Genomic DNA, 23,627 nt, shown 5'->3' with positions numbered 1-23,627 from the left:
CCTCACTTCTGACCCCTTGCCCATATCCTCCCTCTAGCCTGGGACTAGATAATAATAGTAACTGTGAGAAGCAGTGTTGCTCAGTGGAAAGAGCACAGGCTTGGGAGTCAGAGGTTAGGGGTTCTAATCCCAGCTCCACTACTTGTCAGCAGTGTGACTTTGGGCAAGTCACAACTTCTCTGAGCCTCAGTTACCTCATCTGTCAAATGGATCAAGACTGTGAGCCCCATGTGGGACAACCTGATCACCTTGTATCCCCTCAGGGCTTAGAACAGTGCTTCACACATAGTAAGTGCTTAACAAATGCCATCATCATTATTGTTATTATTTGTTAAGCACTTACTATGTGCCAGGCACTGTACTAAGCCCTGGGGGGAGGGGGGAAAACACAGGCAAATCAGGTTGCACACAGTCCCTATCCCACACCAGGCTCACAGTCCAATCTTAATCCTCATTTTACAGAGGAGGTAACTGAGGCCCAGAGAAAAAAATAATAATAATGGTATTTGTTAAGCACTTACTATGTGCCAAGGACTGTTCTAAGTGATGCAGGGAATACAAGGTACTCAGGTTGTCCCAGGTGGGGCTCACAGTCTTAATCCCCATTTTACAGGGGAGGTAACTGAGGCACAGAGAAGTGAAGTGACTTGCCCAAAGTCACACAGCTGACAAGTGGCAGAGCCAGGATTAGAACTCATGACTTCTGACTCCAAAGGCCTTGCTCTTTCCATTGAGCCATGCTGCTAGTAACTTGCCCAAGGTCACACGGCAGACAAGTGGCAGAGCCGTGAGTAGAACCCATGACCTTCTGACTCCCAGGTCCGTTCTTTATCCGCTATGCTCTGCTGCTTCAGACTCACAGTACTCGTGTACCTCCCCTTATAGTCTGCCCTTGCTCTTATCTATCATTTATTTTATTCTCTGTCTCCTTGTGGCCAGAGATTGTACTCTTGTACTGTAGTCTCCCAAGTCCAACCAGAAAGTGCTCAAGAAATACCATTGATTGATAACCCCAAATTATCATATTCTTACCTACCCTCTCCTAAAATTGAAGTATGAATCCGTAACATCACATAACCACCCTTTACTTAATTCACCTCCCTCATCCCCATCCCTCTGTCGATCTTGTATCGGCAACCCTCAGCCCTGGGTCACCACTGTAGGCTCAGTGTGGGCAGGGAACATGTCTATCCAGCCTGTTATACTGCATTCTCCCAAGAGCTTAGAACAGTGCTCTGCACATAGTGAGCACTCAATAAATATGATTGATTGTTATGCCCATGCTTTCAGAGCACCGTGGGAGAAAATCCAAGCACCACTTCTAATTCAACCCTGCCTGCTATAACTCTGCTATTTCTTCCACTCAGCAGCATTACTTCATGCTCATCGACTCCCACAACTATTGCCCCCACAAAGTACTGTAGATCTTTAACTTCCTCCTGAAATCCCCAGTAACTCCTCCCCCCTCCTCTCTTATCCCTGATGACCTTATAAACTACTCCAATCAAATTGAAACCAGTAAGAGTGAGCAGCCAAAATCCCTCCCTCACTTTCCAACTCCCTTTCACTCCTCCAGCCACTCTGTCATTCTTCCACCTGCTCTCAAAATCTACCCTCCTTCCTGTGCCTCAAACAGGAACTCCATCAGCTCTCTCCTGTTCTGACCTTTCCCTTTTCCTATTATCACCCAGTTCCTAATTTCCATTACTCCCAAGCTCACCTTCTCCACTCTTCATTCTTGACTGTCCCACCTGGCTCACACACTTCCTCCTGCCTGGCATCCATCCAGCCAACACACTGCTGAGATGGAGATGGACGGATGCTGGAGAAGCAACGTGGCCTAACGGTTACGGCACAGACCTGGGAGTCAGAAGGTCCTGGGTTCTAGTTCTGACTCTGCCACTTGTCCACTGTGTGACCTTGGGCAAGTCATTAAAGCTCTTTCTGCTTCAGTTACCTTATCTGTAAAATGGGGACTAAAACTGTGAGCCCCATGACCAAAGACGGTGCTCAAGCTAACTTGTGTCTCAGTGTTTACAATTGAGCCTGGCATACAGTAAGTGCTTAACAAATACTATTTTTCATTATTATTATTATTTTCATAGCTTGGCCCCTCTTCAAAACCCTCTGAAATCCCACCTACTCCCCAATTAAAGTTTTTGTCTCCCAAGTTATTTCCTCCTTACTATTATCGCAATACTTTTGCACTTCTGCAGGACACTGTTTTATATACTGAATCCCTCTTCCACCTATTTTTTTTATTGTATATTCTCCACCAGTGCTGGATTGCAAACACCTTTCAGGCAGATACCTGTGGTCTTCTACTGTACTGTCCCAAGCGTTTAGCAGAGTACTTTGTAAACAGTAGGCATTTACTAAAAGTAATCAACTGATTAATTAGATTATTTAATTAGATTAACTGATTGATTAGAGATGCAGCGTGGCTCAGTGGAAAGAGCACAGGCTTGGGAGTCAGAGGTCATGGGTTCGAGTTCCGGCTCTGCCACTTGTCAGCTGTGTGACGAGTGGGCAAGTCACTTAACTTCTCTGTGCCTCAGTTACTTCATCTGTAAAATGGGGATTAAAACTGTGAGCCCCACGTGGGACAACCTGATCACCCTGTATCTCCCCCAGCGCTTAGAACAGTGTTCTGCACATAGTAAGTGCTTAACAAATACCAACATTATTATTAATTGAAAGTTGGTTCAGGTGTCAACTTCCCATGTCTCCAAACTGAGAGGAATGAATTTCCACCTGCCACCAATTATGGCCTTTCAAATGTACACCCAGAGCTGGGAACAAGTCAGCTTGAACACCACATCACTGAGAAATGCCTCTGTGGGAGTGCTGAATGTGTAAATCTACTCTCCTGCTAAGCAATACTGCCTACAGATGATTGGCTGAGTCTGCCAAGCTGCAATTCTGTTGGAGTCCTGAAGATACTGGTGGTCACTGGAGACAGCACACTTTAATCAATCATTTATTGAGTGATTATTGTGTTCAGAGCACTGTACTAAGCCCTTGGGAGAGTACACTATAACCGAGTTGGAGGACATGATTCCTGCCTACTACATCACCACTTACATTTCTGCAGGTAACTTATTATTATGTGGATTTCCTGACCCTGAAACCTGGAATCTTACAACACCTTCCCTTTCATTTCCCCCCACTTCAGCCCTCAGCCCAACTAGGCTGCAGCATCTTTAACCAACCCGGAGGCCATACAGCAAAAGCTTTCTAATAGGAAATGATTTTCTTTCTATGTATGGCATTTTCTAAACCCTTGCAATGTAACGAACAACACACTGAGTGCTGGGGAAAGGCATAAGGAGATGATTGAGACTAGATGTTGATTCTCAGACCATGACCTAATAGACATCAGCCATCTCACTGACCTCCTTGGCTTCTGTCTTTCCCCAGTCCAGTCCATATTTCACTATGCTGCCTCAGGCATTTTTCTAAAAAGTCATTCTGCACACATTTCCCAACTGCTCAGAATCCTTCAGTAGTTGCACTTCATGGAGAAACTCCTGATCATTGGCTTAAAGGCACTCAATCCTTCCATCTACCCATCCTTGCTCCTCTCAATCAATCAATGGTATTTATTGAGCACTTACTGTGTACAGAGCACTGTACTAAGAACTTGGAAAGTTCATTTGGGCAACAGATAGAGACAATCCCTACCCAACAATGGGCACACAATTTAGAAGGGGGAGACAGACAACAGAGCAAAATAAATAGACAAGCATCAAAAGCATCAAAATAGATAAATAGAATTAGAGATATATACACATCATTAATAAAATAAATAGAATAATAAATATGTACAAATGTATTCAAGTGCCGTAGGGCAGGGAAGGGGGTAGAGCAGAGGGAGGGAGTAGGATTGATGGGGAGGGCAAAAGGAGCAGGGGAAAGGGGCTCAGTCTGGGAAGGCCTCCTGGAAGAGGTGAGCTCTCAGTAGGGCTTTGAAGCGGGGAAGAGAGCTAGTTTGGTGGATGTGAGGAGGGAGGGCATTCCAGGCCAGAGGTAGGATGTGGGCCAGGGGTCAACAGCAGGACAGACAAGAATGAGGCACAGCGAGGAGGTTAGTGGCAAGGAGCAGAGTGTGCAGGCTGGGCTGTAGAAGCAGAGAAGGGAGGTGAGGTAGGAGGGGGCAAGGTGATGGAGAGGTTTGAAACAAATAGGAGTTTTTGCTTCATGCAAAGTTTGATAGGCAGCCATGGGAGATTTTTGAGGAGGGGAGTGACATGCCCAGAGCATTTCTGTAGAAAGATAATCCAGGCAGCAGAGTGAAGCACAGATTGAAGTGGGGAGAGACAGAAGGATGGGCGATCAGAAAGGAGACTAATGCAGTAATCCAGTCTGGATATGATGAGAGATTGTATCAACAAGGCAGCAAGTTTGATGGAGAGGAAAGGGAGGACCTAGGCGATGCTGTGAAGGTGAGACCGGTAGGTTTTGGTGACGGATTGGATGTGTGGGGTGAATGAGAGTGCAGAGTCAAGGATGAAACCAAGTTTGCGGGCTTGTGAGACGGGAAGGATGGCAGTGCCATCCACAGTGACAGGAAAGTCAGGGAGAGGATAGGGTTTGGGAGGGAAGATAAGGAGCTCAGTCTTAGATATGTAGGCAGGCAGACATCCAGGTGGAGATGTCCTGAAGGCAGGAGAAGATACAAGCCTGGAAGGAGAGAGAGAGAACAGGGGAGGAGATGTAGATTTGGGTGTCAGCTGCGTAGAGATGATAGTTGAAGCCGTGGGAGAAATGAGTTCACCAAGAAATTGAGTATAGATGGAGAACAGAAGGGGACCAAAAACTGACCCTTGAGGAACCCCTACAGTTAGGAGATGGGAGGGGGAGGAGGCCAAGAGGAGACTGAGAATAGATGGCCAGAGAGATACGAGGAGAACCAGGAGAGAACGGAGTCCGTGAAGCCAAGGTTGGATAATGTGTTGAGGAGAAGGGGATGGTCGGCAGTGTCAAAGGCAGCTGAGAGGTCGAGGAGGATTAGGATAGAGTAGGAGCCATTGGACTTTGCAAGAAGGAGGTCATTGGTGCCCTTTGAGAGGGCAGTTTCGGTGGAGTGGAGGGGATGGAAGCCAGCTTGGAGTGGGTTCAGGAAAGAGAGTTGAGGAATTTGAGGCAGCAAGTGTAGACGACTCACTCTAGGAGTTTGGAAAGGAAGGGTAGGAGGGAGATAGAACAAAAACTGGAGGGAGCAGTGGGGTCAAGAGAGTTTTTTTTTAGGATGGGGGTGTCGTAAGCATGTTTGAAGGCAGAGCGGAAGGAGTCGTTGGAGAGTGAGTGGTTGAAGATCGAAGTTAAGGAGGGGAGGAGGGGAGGGGGTGAGAGTTCTTATAAGGTGAGAAGGAATGGGGTCTGAAGCACAGGTGTAGGGGGTGGCACTTGAAAGGAGGGAAAAGATCTCCTCTGGAGTTACTGCTGGGAAGGATGGGAAAGTAGAGGAGGGGGAAACTGAGGCACAGAAGTTAAGTGACTTGCACAAAGTCACATAGCTGATAAATGGCAGAGCCGGAATTTGAATCCACAACCTTTAACTCTCCAGCCTGTTCTCTTGCCACTAAGCTATGCTGCTGGGGCTTGGCACTTAGAATTGTGACTACATACTCTATTGTAAGACACCCAAGTGCTTAGTACAGTCCTCAATAAATACCATTCTCCAATCTTGCATAAAAAGTACTAAATAATATTGTAAATTTAGCAAAAAACAGCAATTCATTAACAGCAGCAGCTGGCGCAGAACTACATCATGTCTGGAAAACAGTCTCTGGATCCCTCCTGCTTCAGACAGAGTAGTCCTTGGTCCCACTGCCAAAACCAACCCAGTTTCCTAACAGCTGGGAAGCTATATTTCTGCCTTCCCTGTCCAGCACATACCTTTGTGCATGTATGTGTTTCCACACACATGAAGAGGCAAGAGGCATAGTGGAAAGAGCTTGGGGCTGGGAGTCAAGAAACTTCAGATCTAGTCCCAGCTCTGTCACTGGCCTGTTGGGTGACCATGGGCTACTCGCTTTAGCTATTTGACCTCAGCACAATGGGAATAAGGACACCTGCATAATGGGAATAAGATAGATTGTGAACCCTCTAATAGCGCTTAGAATGGTGTCCTGCACATAGTAAGCGCTTAACAAATACCAACATCATTATTATTATTATTATTATTAATAATGACAGTATTTGTTAAGCGCTTACTATGTGTCAAGCACTGTTTTAAGCACCGGGGTAGATACAAGGTAATCAGGTTGTCCCATGTGCAGCTCACAGTTTTCATCCCCATTTTACAGATGAAGTAAGTGAGGCACAGAGAAGTTAAGTGACTTGCCCAAGGTCACCTAGCAGACAAGTGGCGGAGCTGGGATTAGAACCCTTGTCCTCTGACTCCCAAGCCCCAGCTCTTGCCACTAGGCCACACTGCTTCTCTAATAAAAACATTATCTATTTGTTAAGTGCTTACTATTTGCCAAGCACTGTTCTAAGCACTGGGGTAAAAAAAAAATGTTGGTATTTGTTAAGCGCTTACTACGTGCAGAGCACTGTTCTAAGCACTGGGGTAGATACAAGGGAATCAGGTTGTCCCACGTGGGGCTCACAGTCTTAATCCCCATTTTCCAGATGAGGGAACTGAGGCACAGAGAAGTGAAGTGACTTGCCCACTCGTCACACAGCTGACGAGTGGCAGAGCCGGGAGTCGAACTCATGACCTCTGATTCCGCAGCCCAGGCTCTTTCCACTGAGCCACGCTGCTTCCCCAAACAAGGTAATCAGGTTATCCCATGTGGGTTTACAGTCTTCACCCCCATTTTACAGATGAGATAACTCAGGCACAGGGAAGTTAAGTGACTTGGGTCTGTGTCCAATTACATAATCCTGTATCTACCCCAGCATTTAGCACATAACAGATGTTTAATAAATGAGAAGTAGCATGGCATAGTGGAAAGACCATGGACCTGGGAGTCAAAGGACCTGGATTCTAAACCTGACTCTGGCAAAAGTTTGCTCTAGGACCTTGAACAAGTGTCTTAATTTCTCTGTGCCTGAGTTCTCCCTCCTACTTAAACTGTGAACCCCAAGCGGGAGAGGAACTGTGTCTAACCTAATTCACTTGCATCTACTCCAGCACTTAGAACAGTGTTCGACATATAGTAAGAGCTTAACAAATACCATAAAAAATGCCATAATTGTGATTATGTCCAATTCTTGCCTGTGGCATCAGTGCATTCTGTGTGTTTCAGTCTTGCTCTAGAAAAGGAACTTTGTCTCCAGAATCTATCTGCTGTTCTGTTGGTCCTTGGGAAATGTAATTGGCCAGATACTCAACCAATGGACCCATGAAAGAGAACGGGGAAAAAAATCTCAGCAGCAAAACTCAGTTTGAATTGGTCGATGAGAGAACAGAAGGATAGGACCAAGTTCTGTGGTGCTTAAAAATCTCCATGTATTTGTATGACATTGAGAAATATGTTCAGCTGTTAATTCCTCATCTGTTCATATTGACTTGGGCTTTCTCAATCTGTAAATTAAATTGTATGCTTCAGGAAGGAATGAACATATATCTTGTTTCTGGGGTATGCTAATTACAGTGCCTAGTATTCAGTAGACACCAATAAATACCATTGATTGATGAAAAGAGTGACAACATAAAACCAATTTCCACTGAATCATTTTAGAAGTACTAATCAGTGGTATTTATTGAGCACCTTTTGAGGATGAAGCACTATTCACAATCTAAAGGGGGAGTTGGACCAAACGATTCACCAAGAGTGTGCAGAAGAATTCAACTGGAAGTTCTTCAAGTATATCAGGATGAACTAGCAGAACAAATAGACGAATGAGACTCACTCAATCAGCTTGGTCCCTCCTACCTCTCCTCACTGATCTTCTTCTACATACTAGTCCTCACACTCTCACACTTCTCTTCTGTAGCACCAGCTTGCTTACTGTGTCCCGATCTCATCTATCTCGCAACTGACCCCTTGCCCACCTCCCTCTTTCCCACTTCTCCCTTTCCCTCCATATATGACAGACTACCACTCTCCCAACCTTCAAACCCTTATGAAAATCATATCTGCTCCAAGAGGCCTTTCCCAATTAGGCCCTCTTTTCCCCTATCCCCTTCCCTTTCTGCACCACCTATGCACTTGGTATTCACCCCCACCCTCAATCCCACAGCACTTAGATATCCCTAAGTGTATCTGTCCTGGTACTTCCTTCACTCTGTTGGCCTCTCGAGCTGATTTGGCAAAAGCGGAGACCACAGGCTAAAGGTCCAAAGCAGTTTCTGGAAGCCAGGCTCCTGGGTTCTGTTCCTTCACTTAGTCTAATGCTCTGTGCATAAGAAGTGTGCAATAAATGCCATTGATTGATTGTGATGGTGGTAAAACTACAGGAGGCATCAGGGATTTTAAGTCTTGTGGCATCCTGAAAATATGCAACTTCTGGAAAACACGTCTTCATTTAGAAAAAAGAATTAAATTGCTACAGAGATTTGACACTAGGGAAATAAAGTTTTAGAAAATGGCAAGGAGACAAGGATATGGGAAAGAGATGAACTTTGGGTCTAAAAACTCTGATTAATGCTGCCTGATGACATTAAAAGGTGAAATATTACTGGTTCATTGGTACTATCCCTTTGGATGAAGAATCTCCTAAACCTGAAAAAAAAATCCAGAAACCCTTAAGTGCTATCTGCTAAAGAAAGTTGCCAGGGGAAATTTAGTATGTCTAATTAAAATCAAGGTTTCAGATAATTCATAATTGAGTCACTGTTCCCTTTCACAGGGTGTCTTCTACAGGGAATGCATAATTATCATACTCAAGAAACCTTGAACAACACAGTAGTTTAATTTAGTCTGAAAAGTAGTCTGGCTTGATAAGTGGTGGCTGATGCTCCAGGATTCCAGAGAAGCAGCATGGCCTAGGGAAGAGAGCGCAGGCTTGGGAATCAGAAAGACCTGGGTTCTAATTCCACTCCACCACTTGTCTGCTGTGTGACCTTGGGCAAGTCATTTCATTTTTCTGTGCTTCAGTTCCCTCATCTGTAAAATGGAGATTAAGACTGTGAGCTCCACATGGGTCAGGGACTGTTTCCAGCCTGATCAGGTTGTATCTACTCCAGCACTTAGGACAGTGCCTGGCACAGGGTAAGCACTTAACAAATACCACAGTTATCATTATCATTTAAACTAGGATTTACTCAGTGGACACCAGTTCATGGATGGGAGGAGTTATGTACATATCCGTAATTTATATGAATTAATGCCTTTCTCCCCCTCTATACTGTAAGCTTGTTGCGGTCAGGGAACTTATCTACCAACTCTGTTATACTGTACTCTCCCAAATGCTTAGTACAGTGCTCTGCACATAGTAAGCACTCAACAAATGGCAACAGTTGACTGATCCCAGAATAGAACTACTTTTCCCAGGTATTGGTTCAGTCCCCAACCACAGACTCCCCCTGGAGCTGAGGGACTTCAGTAATTCATTTGTTCATCTTTTTTCCTTTGTGCTTATATTTTTTTGAATAATGCTATAGTTCTATAGTGCTCTACACTGAAATTGTTAAATTAAGATTCAAACCAACACTGGGCAAAGTCATAATGGCTCAACCAATGAACAATAACAACCAAAAAGATAAAACCCTAGTTTCATGTTGCATGAAAGAAAACACCGAGTGTCCAGAATCCTAGAGTAAAATACCAGCAATAGTGAGAGTTTAATTTTCTTTTCAAAGATTATACACATTAAAGCTTCTTTTTTGGAGGGCGGGGCAGGAGGAAGAATCTTGTAAATCTTAAAAAAGTAAATCTAACCTCTACCCCCATCTCTCACCCCTACTGGAATTATTTCTGATCCTATTGATGTCATTTCTACAACAGGTGACAGTAAAGTGTTTTTATTATTCAGCTAGATTATACAGTTTAGGCCTTTATAGAAGGTGGTTACATAACAGAAGGTAGAAAGGTTACCGGTATCAGGTTAAACACAGAAGGCCAAAAGTCTAAAACCATACCATCCAACTGTCAGCATTTCCATTCAAGTTTCTAAACTAACTGGCAGATAATTCAAAATATTCACTAGTGTAGCTTCTATTAAATGTAAGGAAGATACCTGTCTATAAAAGAAGCTTCTTACCCAAGGAGTTACACTGACCACTGTCTGGTGAAAATCAAATTTAAGTACTCCAGCACCACCCACTGGCTACAAGGGCATCATGGCAATTAAAATGCATTGGCACTTATCAAAATGCAACAATTCATATAATGTTTTGACAAATGAGATTCTTCCACTTCAATTCATTATTTTCAGAAATTGCTAATGTGACAGACTATTCCCAGAAATTAAAAAATGGAATAAAGAGATGTAATAGCTGCCTCAGTACATCATGCACAAGTGTCCTGTCCCCTATTTTTTTTTCATCTAACTACGGTTCCTTCTGTAAAGGATTAAGTGTCACAATTCTTACAAGTTACATTTGTGTTGCCACTAAACATTTCACTACTGTAAAAAGGATTGCACATGAGAGCTGCTCTCGGAGTTAAGGGATGAGTCTTTTCAGGTCAAAGCATATAATTTGATTTTATCTTATTGCACTTAAGGTGTGGGCAAAGAGTGAAGCTGAATTCCAAAACCATGACAATTTCTGTGCCCCTCCCCTGCTCAACCTCAGGATGAAAATATTTACAAGGAACATAATCCGTGGCAAAAGCTGGTTTCATAACCAGGGCAGGGCAGTTGGTTCAAGGGTGTGCAGGCCCCAAATTATGACATCACATCCTCCTCTATAGTAGCAGCCATACCATGGCAGGGAAATGTACACAGATGTCAATGAAGATATGGAGACCCAAACTTTGTGGCTCAATGGGGTCCCTCAGCATGAAGTCCTGGTAGGGCTACCTGTCTCCCAGACAGTGTTATTAAGGGGTCTATGGGACTGACAACCTCCTGAGTGCCCAGAGTCACGTGCATTGTCCCCTCCTGCCAAAATCTCACACTTTAAAAGGGTCCTGCATCACCCTGGCAATGGCATTTCTTTTTACCATGTGGTTACTCTTATAATTGCAAATGAATCAGTTAAAAAAATCATGAATTTTAGATACCAAAGGTCCCGGTGGTGTGCTTTTAGAAGTCATTTGTTTCCAGATAATTTATTCCCCTCAAATATTAAATTAGAAGTGGTTAAGGGGCTTTTTTAAGTGTTATCATAGCCTTCAAAAAGCCCGACCCCAGTGAATAAAAAATTTCTAAGGGATTAGTTGGAGTGGAATGAAAAATTTGCAGCCAATCATACTGGATGTTTCTTTATGACTAAAGTCTATAACTAACGATGTCTTCTTAATAAGGCTTTGGTCTTCCAAGTTCATCTCAGGAAGGAATCTGAGATGGTGGCAGTTAGTGGCTTCTAGTTTTCCTGGACTAGTTCATCCTTCCCAGGAGATGAGGTTGCAAAATTGCCAAGTAGTCATTAAGAGTCCACAGTTCCATTTCCATTAGTAGGCTCACAGCTGGTTTATTGCAGCTAAGAACGTGAAGAGGAACGTTACGTTTCCACAGACGTAGATCACCAACACCACCTTTTTAAATGTGTGACCCTGAAAGACAAAATAATCTTTCAGAAAAGTAACTTTTACCATTAAAATCTGACTCGGTCAATGATAAAAGGGTGCTCCTTTACCTCTGCTTCAGCCACTGAAAAAGACTGCAGAATTTGGATTCTGTCATCTTCCAATATTTCAACTGTGGAAAAAGATCATATTTTGCCACAATTATTTAGAATTAGTTCTTTATGTCTTTCTTCCCTGATGGTCTAACAGATTTCTCACAAAAACCAACATTTCCTCATTTTGGAAGTAGATTTTAAGATTAATCAGTGGTATTTATGGAGCACTTGTGTGCAGACCACTGTGCTAAGTACTTGGGAGTACAACACAGCTGAGTTGATATATGACTATGAGATCCATGTAGGTCAACCTAATGACCCAGTACTTAGTGCTTGGCACATAGTAAGTGCTAAAAATATATCATCATTATATACATAAATTCCATGGGACTAAAGATGTGGTGAATATCAAGTGCTTAATGGATTAAAGAGTACATCCACTCCTCATAATAAATATCTCCCCTGCTAGATTGTAAACTCCTTGTAGAAAGGGATCCTGTCTAGATATTCTATTATACTCACTCAAGCACTTTTCAGAGCTCTGCACATAGTAAGCATTCAATAAATATCATTTGTTGATGTCCCTGTCTAAGGGACCCTGCTGGCAAACTCCGAAAAGAGAGACGATCAATGCTTAAACACACAAAAGTACACAAAAGTAGTTGTGAAGGACTCTGTGTCTTCCCATTAATATAGTAATTTAGTTGATATCCTTTTTCCTGACAATTCTAGTTAATTCTTTTAATCCTCAATTTCTCCAGTCTGTCAAAGTCTCTTGGATAATAGAGGTGCCTTACTCTTTCCACTCCCTCCCATCTATCCTGGATTCCTTAAAAATATTAATTAATAATATTAATATAATAATAAAGATTGTGGTACATATTATGTGCCAAGTACTGTTCTAAGTACTGGGGTAGATACGAATTATTCAGGTTAGACCCAGTCCCTGTCCCACACAGGGCTCACAGTCTAAATAGGAAGGAGTAGCATTTAATCCCCATTTTACAGATGAGGAAACTGAGAGACAGAGAAATTGAGTGACTTGCTCAAGGTCACACAGCAGACAAGTGGCTTGTGGTCAGGGAATGTGAATATCGTACTCTCCCAAGTGCTTAGTACAGTGCTCTGCCCAGAGTAAGCACTATACTATGAATACTATTGAATGACTGGAGAGGAAAAATAGCTTCTAATCCACAAAAATTGAGGAACCTAGGGGAAGGAGAGCTCTGGTGACATTCAAGGGGAAATATAACAATAATAATAAAAAACAATACTTGTAGTATTTGTTAACTAATTAGGTCAGATACAGTCCACATTCCACAGGGAGAAAATGTGTTTAATCTCCATTTTACAAATGAGAATTTAGAGGCATACAGAAGTGAAGTGAGTTGCCCATGGTCAGTCATGCAGCAGGCAAGTGATGAACCCACAATTAGAACCCAGGTCTTATGACTCCCAGACCTGTGTTCTTTCCACTAGGCCACACTTGCCCAGGAGAGGCAGGGAGAAGGAAGAGTACCACCTTTTTTACCCCCAGATAAAGCCTGGGCATTTATGCTATTTTCTAGTTGGCTACTTTACCTCTCCGAGTAAGTCGATAGGCATGTATTTCTAGAAGAATCTCAGTTCCAACATGCAAAGAAACAAATCCAATCATGGCATAGGTTTTCCCTGGATCAGGCAGATGGAGTCCAGGTAAATCCATTCCTAGAAACATTGCAGCCACTAAATTGGAAAAAAATATGAAAATATAATGACCCACAAGAGGATTCCCAACTTTAAAAGTACATCAACTTCATTTTTTTCCTTAATGTAAAGGGGAAAAGTTACCATGATTTAGGCATCCTTCTGAGTTGAAAAAAAAAATCAAACATTTGACTAGGTTTTGATGGTAACAACTGTGCTCTTCTCATCAACTGTGCTCTTCTCATTAGCAGATCTTTTTCTCTTAACAACATAAGAAAATAGCCTTACATTCTTAATTTTTGTATTGCTCTTTCCCAAGCACTTAGTACAGTGCTCTGCATTCATAAGCACTCAGTAACTATGACTGAATGAATAAAATGAATGAACTTTTTCAAAGTGTTTAATTTTTTAAAAGTATCTTCCTAATAGTCTGAAACTGCCTACAGACTTCCTCCAACCACCCAAAAAAATCCAGACAGTTGCTTGAAACAAAAAAAAGAAGGGAAGAGGGCAAAGTTATTGGAAGTTATGAAACTTGAGGCAACATTACATCAAAAAAAGACTTTTCCAGAATTTCCACATTTATACTGACTTTATTTTCAGCAGCCAATTATTTTAGTTTATTAATGCATCTGCCTCTCGGGGTCGCACTTGGAGAGTTTCCAGTACTCTACCAGTCTCAACTATAGGGGAGAGAGTCAAGCATAGGCCTACTCATTCCACTCCTAGCTTGGGCAGTAGCAGCTGCACAGGAGAGAGTCGAGGGCGGAGACTCAGGTTTACGGCGCGGAAGGAGACAATGGTAAAACCGCTTCCATATTTTTACCAAGAAAACTCTACAGATACACTACCGGAACGATTACAGATGGAGGTGGGGTATTCTGGGACAGATAAGGCCATGGCGTTGCTATGGGTCGGACATGACTCGACAGCATAAGACATCAACAACTAATGCATCTAAGAAGCATATGAGCAAGAGATAACCAGGGTTCTAAACAATCTTAATGAGCAGACTAGAAGATACTGTGTTACTTACCTGCTATTATTCTAGCAGCTGTGCCTGTGCTCCAGTGGGCCCAGTTAAACATTTGCCGTCTACCAAAATAAACAATCAGTATTCATGAGAATGATAAAAGCACGATCACCGGAGATGTAATTTTTCCAATGTCTACGAGTCAGAAATCTCACAAGCCCACCAGAAGGCATTAAGGTAAATCAAAATTTGCATCTGCCCTTTAGAACTGCAAAGTGTTTCTAACCTTATTTTACAAACAATACTTCATGTTATACCCTCTAACACAGTCTTTGCAAACAAATTTAGATTATAAGATCCTTGTGGGCAGGGAACATGTCTTCCAACTCTGTTGCACTGTACACTCCACACACAGTAAGGGCTCAGTAAAGACCAGTGATTGATGTACTCTGCTCAAGGCTTTCTACAGCCCCTCATACTTAGTAGGCACTCAATAAATTCCACTTCTTGACTTGAAATGTATCTAGTATGGATTTCAGTTTCCACTAAGAAGTCTCATTTGCACTTTTAAAAATAACTTTGAAAGTACCTTGGATCATGTGACGGTGGTCTGAATGCTGCCATAAGAGGCTGAAGAATAGCTAGAGTCATCACGATGCACCCCAGGTACGGGTGGTAACCTGCTTGCTAAACAGAGATTTCCCATTAACACACACTCAACTGTGGCCCATTTAAGCCAGATAAACTACCAAGAAGAGAGAGAGAGACTAAAGTAGTTTTCAGATGAAGGAAGGGAAGCTGGATGTGGCTGTTTCTAAGTCAAATAAGAGTGATTAATGTATTTGTGTATATCTTAATGGAAAATATGTCCCCAAGGGAAAGTTCTCTAGAAAAACATGCACTCCAAATTCCAGTTTTTGTCGAGCTGGGCACCCTCCCAACCACCTCATCCATCTACAGATGATTAGATTTTTGCCTCTCTTCTGCATCAATATTGTAATCACCCGGCGTAGGTATATCTGTAAGGACAACCAGAATGAGCTCATGCTGATTCTTTGGGATAGCTCCAGAAGCTGCTCCTCTTTAAGTTGTTACATTTGAGAAATTCTGACCTTTGCCTGACAGAAACCTTGTCAAAAAATTGCAGACAGCTGGGTGAGAACAGACTGTCAAGTGATTGCACCTGACCCTTAGATAGAAGGCTGCCAGGTCAATCTCATCTCCCAACATGCTCTTCAAGGGAACAACTCTACTTGGATCATTACCATTACATGATGCAATCCATTCAAGAACTCCAGCTTTTGTTTGGGCTAAACTGCTAGATCTGGGAACAGAGTATGTAAAAAGGTATACTTTGGAGTTTACATGCAAACTGATCTCAGAATTATTTCCAGAACACAAAAATATATCTTTCTCTTTTCTTCTAAGTAGGGATTATTTTGCAAAGGATGGAGATACTCGCCCCAACCCTACAGCACTTGGGTTTCTATCTTCAAATTATATATTATAAATTATTTATTGGTGTTAATGTCTGTCTCCCACTCTAGACTGTAAGCTTATTATGAGCAAGGAATGTGTCTGCTAATTCTGTTGTATTGTACTCTCTGCACATTGTAAGTGCTCGCTACCACTGATTGATAAATAGTTCACTCCAGTTTGGATGTGATCCTTCTATTAAGCCTGTTAAAGAGCCTGTTATAAATGTTAATTGCACAGTTTTCTAATTACTTGAGAATGAATGATGGTAGATTCATCATATTGAACAGCAACAGAATCCCTATAATTAAAAAAGTTAAAAAGAAAACTGTTCTTAGCTTTGAAAGTAAGGAATGAGTATGCCTCATTCCTGATAAGAGTACGAGCTCCTAAAATAAAATAAACTGATGGACCAAAAAGGAATTTTCTTAAAAAACAAGTTTCAAAGATATATTAATAGTAATAATTAATAATAATGGCATTTGTTAAGCACTTACTATGTGCCAAGCACTGTTCTAAGCGCTGGGGTAAATACGAGGTAATAATTGTGGTCTCTGTTGAATGTTTCCTATGTACCAAGCACCATAGTAAGTGCTGTGGTAGACAGGTTGGACACACACATTGAATCCCCATTTTACAGATGAGGAAGTTGAGGCATAGAGAATCTGAATGATTTGCCCAAGGTCACATAGCAAGCAAATGGTGGAGCTGGGATTAGAACCTATCAATGGTACTTTCAGAAAATGCTTTACAACCAAATTAAGGTGGCTTAGCAATATGTAGATAAGAAAAACGTCTCAAAATCAAGGAACTATATAAGTCAAGTAGGTGCCTCATTCCAATCTCTACACTTGCCACCCAATCTTTTGTGTACTCCCCAAATTTTTATTTTAATGCCCTATCTCTGAGTACACAAAATCACCACGAGGAAACCCCTGGAATGTATTCATGGAAGCAGTACTTTGTGTATTAATGATAATTCATGCCTGAAATGGAGCAGGATGAAGGGGAAGCCAGTTCATATCTTTTCTAGACAGCCTGAAACTGTTCCACTCTCTTTTAGTTCCGCTCATGCTTGTGGACAAATCATCCCAATGCTTTAGCTCTCTGACTCAACCTGCCCAAATCTTCCCTTTTTTCCTCCGCCTCTTACTTCAAACCCTGATTGAATAGAAAAAAAACAACTAAAAATGCACACTTACCCAACTCCAGCTACCTCTATAGGCAAAAGGAAGCATGAAAGCAATACATGTAAGGCCGGAAGTGGTGAGCATAAGGATTCGATGCACCTACACAGAGGAAAGAAACTGAGTGAGAAAATAGCTTCTCATGCAAGCAAGAAAAAAATAAATATTATTTATAGACAAGTTGTATTAAAGAGAGGAAATCTGCTTACTACCTGCTGAAAATGAATACCGTGTGAAAATGAATAATAATAGTGGTATTTGTTAAGTGCTTACCATGTGCCAAGCACTGTACTAAGCACTAGGGTAGATACAACAATAATCAGATTAAATACAGTCTCTAACCCACAAGGCACTCAGAGTTTAAGTGGAAGAAGTATTGAATCTCCATTTTACAGATGAGGAAATGGAAGCACAGAGAAGTGACTTGTCCAAGGACACACGGCAGGTAAGCGGCAGAGAGGTTTCCTGGCAATTTTACACACACACACACACACACAACATACCCACCCACCCCCCCGCCACCACTCCTCTACCCCCCAAAATTTGGCCTGACAGAAAGCCCAAAATTGGAGTGGAGCCAGCAAGCTTCCAGAAGCCTAAAACAGGCTTTAAAATCTTGACTATTCACTTGGGGCAGGAAAGAATTATTCCTCTTGGTATCACTGCACCAAGTAAACAGATGCTTTTCTATCTTTGACCATCCAGTAGTGAAAAGAGTAATAAGAATAAGGATTACACACTAAGGCGAAGTATACATTTTAGTTGTAACATTTTAGGCCATTAAACTATAGCTCTTATTTAAACATTTTTATTTCTGCCTACCTGAAACCAGGCGGCCTCTCCAAAGAGGAATGCCTTGGGCCACACAGGTTTGAAGAATCGAGCAACCAAAACTCCAATACTAACTGTAGTCATCCAAGCGACAAACATCAGGGCTCCTAAAGAATAAAACAAACTCCACCATAGCAACTGAACCAAACTCATCCTCCAAGCCTCTCAATGTAGAAGTTAGACCAAGGAGACAACAAAATCCAACAGCACATGGCAGGTGCTCAGTAGACCCTGTAATGATAATGATGATGATCTGCAGTTCTAACAGTGAGCACCTAAAAAAGACTACGGTACAAACGATGTCTGCTTTCAATTCAGATTTAAAACATGAGACGCTGGGGATACCAATAAGCATCATATGTCCAATGTAACAATATACAAAAATGAATACAGATTACTATATTCTAATGCCCTAATATTCTACCCTCTCCTTTTCCATTCCTGTCAAACATCAAAAAGCCAGTTTATACTGGCAGAGAAACACCCTTCCTCAACCTCCAAATTTTAAAAATGCAAAAATATAAGAATTTATTTCATGTTTATGTGGCTGAAGTAAAAGCTAAGTGTAAGGTTTTCAGCTTCCATCTTTCCAAATGAATACCACTGACTTCTAGTTAAATATCCCCTTTTAAGGCAGAAGAGCATAGCTGAAAACCAACTCCCTCTTGAGTAGATTGGTTTTCTCATAAACACACACGGAATATCCAGAATTAATTAAAAGTGGGCAATTCAGCACAAAAAAGATTTCAAAACATGTACACAGTAGTACAGCACCCCCAATTTCTAGTAAGAGGGGATACTAAAATGGGTTACCATGCTGCTGGAAGTTTTAGCTTTCAGAATTACTAACTTTATTAGTATATGTGGCACCTGTATTTCCTGAGCACCTACTGTGTGATAGGCTCTTGGGGAACATACAGAAGTAGTAAAAGATCCAATTCCTGTCCTCAAGGAATTCCATCCATAGGACAGTACACATAAATTGATATATATATAACAAAGTCAAGAGTAAGACTAGACATAAGTGAATAAGCACATGCTAGTGTAACTAAGGTGTTGGTTAGGATATCTGGGAAGGTATGTTTAGTAAGTATCAGGGAGTGTCTTCTAAAAGACATTATTTTAGGAGAACATTAAAGTGTTACAGTTCGGCAAAATTAAGGATGGAAAATGTTTCAGTCACAGGGAAGGTCAGATGTAGGACAGTCAAAAACCAGGGACAATAAGAAATTTGCTTTGGAGGAGCAAAAAGCATCAGGTGGGTTTAAACAGCAGAGAAAATGTAATTGGTAAAGGGAGAGTTTTGCTACTAATGCTCATTGGAGTCAATGCTTCCGAGTTTTTCATATACATGAGAATCAGTGACTCCATTGAAGTTTTTTGAAAAGGGGTTGATGTGCTCAGATTGGCCTTTTGGAAAAAGTTTGCAGTTGTATGTAAGACAATCTTGAAATGGAAGAAACTAGAGGCTAGGTCTCTTTAGACTGTAAGCTCCTTGTGGGCAGGCAAAGTGTCTACCAACTCTGTTGTACTGTACTTTCGCAAGCACTTAGTACAGTGTTCTGCAACAGTAAGTACTCAATAAATACAATTAATAGGTACAGAGACCTGTAAGGAAGCGGTCATAGTAGCCTAGCCCAATGTAATGATGAGGTGTTGTACTAAGGTGGCAGTTTTAAGGATAGAGAGGAAGGGATTTAGCCATACAATATTGAGGAAAAACTGGCACGACTAAATATAGTTGGGGCGAATGAGAAAGAGAAATCAAAGAGGACATAGTTGTTTAAGGGTAGGGAGGAAGGGATTTATCCATAAAATATTGAGGAAAAACTGGCATGACTAAATATGGCTGGGGTGAATGAGAGAAAGCAAAGAGGACAAAGGTGTTTGCAGAATCTGGTTGTAGAAATATTCAGATCTACTAAAGGAGGAATTGCCATCAAAGACAATTAAAGGAAGAGTGGGAAGATTATTCAGGGAACATGCTGCTCTTTAGATCTACATTTCCCAGAGTCCTCTAGGAGACTGGAATTTTCTGAGAGGAGGCTAAGACTCAATCAGCAAATTGGGGGAGCATATACAGTTACAGGGGAGGACTTCAGCTTCCTCTTCTTTAGGTTTTGGCCATTCACTTCTCCAGTTACTCTAAAGGACAATTTCCAGCTTCCTCCACAGTGAACTATACCTAAACATGTTCAAGCTTAAGAAACCACATGTGATTGACTAGTTTTTTTTCAAAAAAATAGGTTAATTTGAGGTTCATGGAAGCACCTGTATTTGAAGTTTATACAACTAATGAAATACAAGCATTTGGATCCTTTTTTTCCTCTCCCCCTCTACACCTCTGTGTCAAAGACTGTTGTCATGGCACGGTCAACCATTAACTTGCTTCTTCCATCACTAGACCTGCATGACCAAATTCGACTGAATGCCACATGGATTGCAATTGCAATCCTATGGAATGGAATCTGGATCTTTAAAGAGTTCAGTATCTAATAAAACCTTGTGATCAAGTTTGTGAATGATGAGTATGATTATATTGTTAACAGTGAAGCGAACATTAGAAAGAAGAGGGGATTTAGAAGAGACGATCAGAGGTTTGATCGTGGCCGTTTATATAAAGCTATCATCTCCCCCAGTATAACAGAAATTAGTGTCAAAAGGGCAATTTTTGCTAATTTAAAATCACGAAGTAATGATGAAATTGAATCTGTAACTTGCCATGAGCTTTCAGAAGGAGATTAGATCGGGTGCCCCCTATATTCTTTGGCGAGTCAGTAATATCATGTTTTTCTTCTGTAATCAGGGGGTGGCGAAAGTGTTTATGAATATGCCCTGAAAAGGGAGAAAAGAAGTAATTAGTTATTGCCTAAAGACAACATTGCTTTGTATCGCACCACTCAGTTTCCCACAACATATATAATGAATGTCATAGGTCAAATCTGTTTCCATTCTAGGGAATTTAAGAGTGATTTCTAGTGAACTACCTAAAATCTCAAGCAGACAAATCAGCTGTCTTTCTTCACAAATTACAGACTGAGCTAATAAAATGATTAACTTTGGAAGTTGAAGTTATTTTCTCTTCCTGCTCTTCAAAAACCCTCAGTGGTTGTCCAAACCCCTCCACATAAAACTCCATACCATTAATTTTAAGACCCTCAATCACCTTCCCCCCATTGTCCTATTTTATCTCACTGTTCATCTACTACAACCCAGCCCACACACTTTACTCCTCTAACACCAACCTACTCACTGTACTTCAAACTTATCTAGCTCACCATCCCCTTGCCAACATCCTCTAGACCGTAAGCTCATTATGGGCAGGGAACATGTCTGCTAATTTTCTTGTACCGTGCTCTCCCAAGCACTTAGAATAGTGATTGGCACTCAGTAGTGTAAGCACTCAATAAATACCACTGATTAATTGATCCTCCCCCCTTCATACCCATCGGACCACCACTCTACCCACCTTCAGTGGCATCCTTAAAATCCTATTCTCATGGGGCTTTCCCTGATTAAGCTCTCATTTCCCCTATTAGCTCTTCCTTCTGCATCACCTGTGCACTTGGATTGTACCTTTTGGGAACTCGATATTCACCTCACCCTCAGCCCCACAGCATTTATGTATATATTTTGCCCTGCCATTTCCCCTCTCAGCAACTTATGTCAATGACTGACTCCATTCAGAGACTTTGAGGTCCTTGAAAGCAGGGATCATTTCTACCAACTCTACAGTTTTGTACCCTCCCAAGCACTTACTACAGTGTAGCCAGCAAGCGCTCAATAAATAACATACACTGATATTTCCCTGAAATCAGAAACATAAAATTTAAACAAAAAATGTAAATACATCTATTAACTCTCCTGGAAGTGCCTCAGAGGAGAACACTAGTAGCATATAATAATAATAATAATAGTGGTATTTGTTAAGTGTTTATTAAGAACCAAGCACTGTTCTTAGAGCTGGGGAAGTTACAAGATAATCAGATTGGACACAGTCCCTGGCCCACAAGGGGCTCACAGTCTTAATCTCCATTTTCCAGATGAGGAAACAGGCCCAGAGAAGTTAAGTGACTTGCCCAAGGTCACAAAGCAGACATGTGGCGGAGCCAGGATTAGAACCCAAATTCCATGACTACAGTCCTGTGCTCTTACCATGAGGCCATGCTGCTTCTTATTTTACATAAAGTAACCAATTATAGGAAATAGTTTCACCCAGCAGTTTTAAATCACACTTCAGAAGTAGAAATTATTAAAAATAAAAACCTGGCAAAACACTTTAAATATTCATTTGCATTTAGCATTTGATATTAAACTCATTATTTATCTTAGTATTTGAGGCATTCAACTCTATCTTTCCAAGAGATTTTTCCAGCACTGCTCTTAAAGCTCCCTAAATGACTTGAAAAATTTAGGCCAACTACATGGGTAATTCTAAAACTAAATGAATGGGCCAAATTCTCCCATGAAAGCCCATTATAAGGGCTCCCACTTTACTATATTTAGCTGGATGATCATCCAAAGGATCATCTTCACAAGATGAAGCACCCCTACTCCTCGAAAAATTTTATGATTCACTGTAGAAATCAAGCCCCACCTTATCTTGTGAATCACTGTTTACAGCACAAGGTTTTTTTTTTAACAAGTTTTAGTCACAGATAGTCATCCAGACTATCCACGGAACTTTCAAATCGGTATTCAGATCGATTATTAAACAGAAGACATGATGCAACAAAATGATGTCTGGCTGAGTTTATTGATCTGATGAGGTAATGTAGGTCCTCTCTACCCATACTTCTTTTGGACTGCTATTGTTTGTCGCAAAGTAAATAACTTCTTTTCTATAGTGAATTAATTCTTGCTTCTAAGTGCTTCAAGCACCTGCTGAGGAGGATATTCAAAGCACCAATTACATATTCAGAGCTTCTGGGTTGTGATCATCTTCAGGGAGATGAGGCAGTAGATATCACAGAGTCATTTCCCATAGTTATTGGATGAAATACTTGCCAAAACTTGAAATAAAACCCAGTCACTCAAGCTAATGTATTGTTTATAGGCTGACTCTCAGAGTAGCAATCATATTAAGTGCTTACTGTGTTCAGAGTACTGTACTAAGCTACTTGGGAGAGTACAACAGACACATTCCCTGCCCACAATGAGCTCTCATCCACCACAGTAACTTTTTGTAACTGTATAGTTCATATATACCCAATCAAAATGCTTACCGCCATCAGCACCTCCATCTGCTAGAAATATATAATAGCTCGTGTTCAGCTCAAATCTCTTCTTCGAAATAGGAAGACTGATGTTCCTTCTAAAAGAACACTGAATGCCACCATCTGCCAGCCTCCATGCCATATCCTCAAGTGTATCCTATAACACACACAATAAAGTCCTAAGCATTTCCAAAGATTTGTCTAATATTAAGGGTGGGAATGTAATCCTGATTTTATTCAATTGGATTTTCACAGGGTTGTGTGGGCTTTGGGCCTCAATTGTTTTTAGGATTTGTCACTTCCTCTTCGACTGCAAAGAGCATTTTTCTCTTAGTGATGTGCTCTCCTTCCCATTTGCCAAACATGATTCCGATTTAAGCCACATTTTCCCAATGTTATTATCCTCCTTGTGAATTAGATACCTTTAGAGACTGCATTAGGCTTTTCAGCTCACCATCCCAAATTTAATTCACTGAAGCAATCATTTCAGTATGACTTGCTGCCCACCCATCTGGTCATGTGAGGGCTTCATGCCAAACCTCCCTTCCACTACCTTCAATGAAAGGAGAGAAGCA

The 23,627-nt window shown here is 41.4% G+C and overlaps 1 protein-coding gene across 2 annotated transcripts in view; it reads right to left on the bottom strand.

Annotated features, from left to right (window-relative positions):
* Positions 1–9,715: 9,715 nt before the first annotated feature.
* FRRS1 (ferric chelate reductase 1) overlaps positions 9,716–23,627 on the bottom strand; it is a 55,805-nt gene continuing 41,893 nt past the window's right edge. For both annotated transcript variants that reach the window (XM_029063888.2, XM_029063890.2), the window contains exons 8-16: positions 23,062–23,209; positions 20,558–20,671; positions 17,828–17,943; positions 17,021–17,107; positions 14,932–15,029; positions 14,406–14,464; positions 13,265–13,408; positions 11,699–11,760; positions 9,716–11,615 (exon numbers count right to left, since the gene is read on the bottom strand). In XM_029063888.2, coding sequence (XP_028919721.1) covers positions 11,523–11,615; positions 11,699–11,760; positions 13,265–13,408; positions 14,406–14,464; positions 14,932–15,029; positions 17,021–17,107; positions 17,828–17,943; positions 20,558–20,671; positions 23,062–23,209 — 921 coding nt within the window. In that variant the 3' untranslated portion in view covers positions 9,716–11,522. The remainder of the gene's footprint in view (positions 11,616–11,698; positions 11,761–13,264; positions 13,409–14,405; positions 14,465–14,931; positions 15,030–17,020; positions 17,108–17,827; positions 17,944–20,557; positions 20,672–23,061; positions 23,210–23,627) is intronic.

Source organism: Ornithorhynchus anatinus, chromosome 4, assembly GCF_004115215.2.
Source record: "Ornithorhynchus anatinus isolate Pmale09 chromosome 4, mOrnAna1.pri.v4, whole genome shotgun sequence".
Taxonomy (NCBI): domain Eukaryota; kingdom Metazoa; phylum Chordata; class Mammalia; order Monotremata; family Ornithorhynchidae; genus Ornithorhynchus; species Ornithorhynchus anatinus.
The sequence above is the reverse complement of the archived record's forward strand: the minus strand, read 5'-3'. Positions and strand labels throughout refer to the sequence as shown.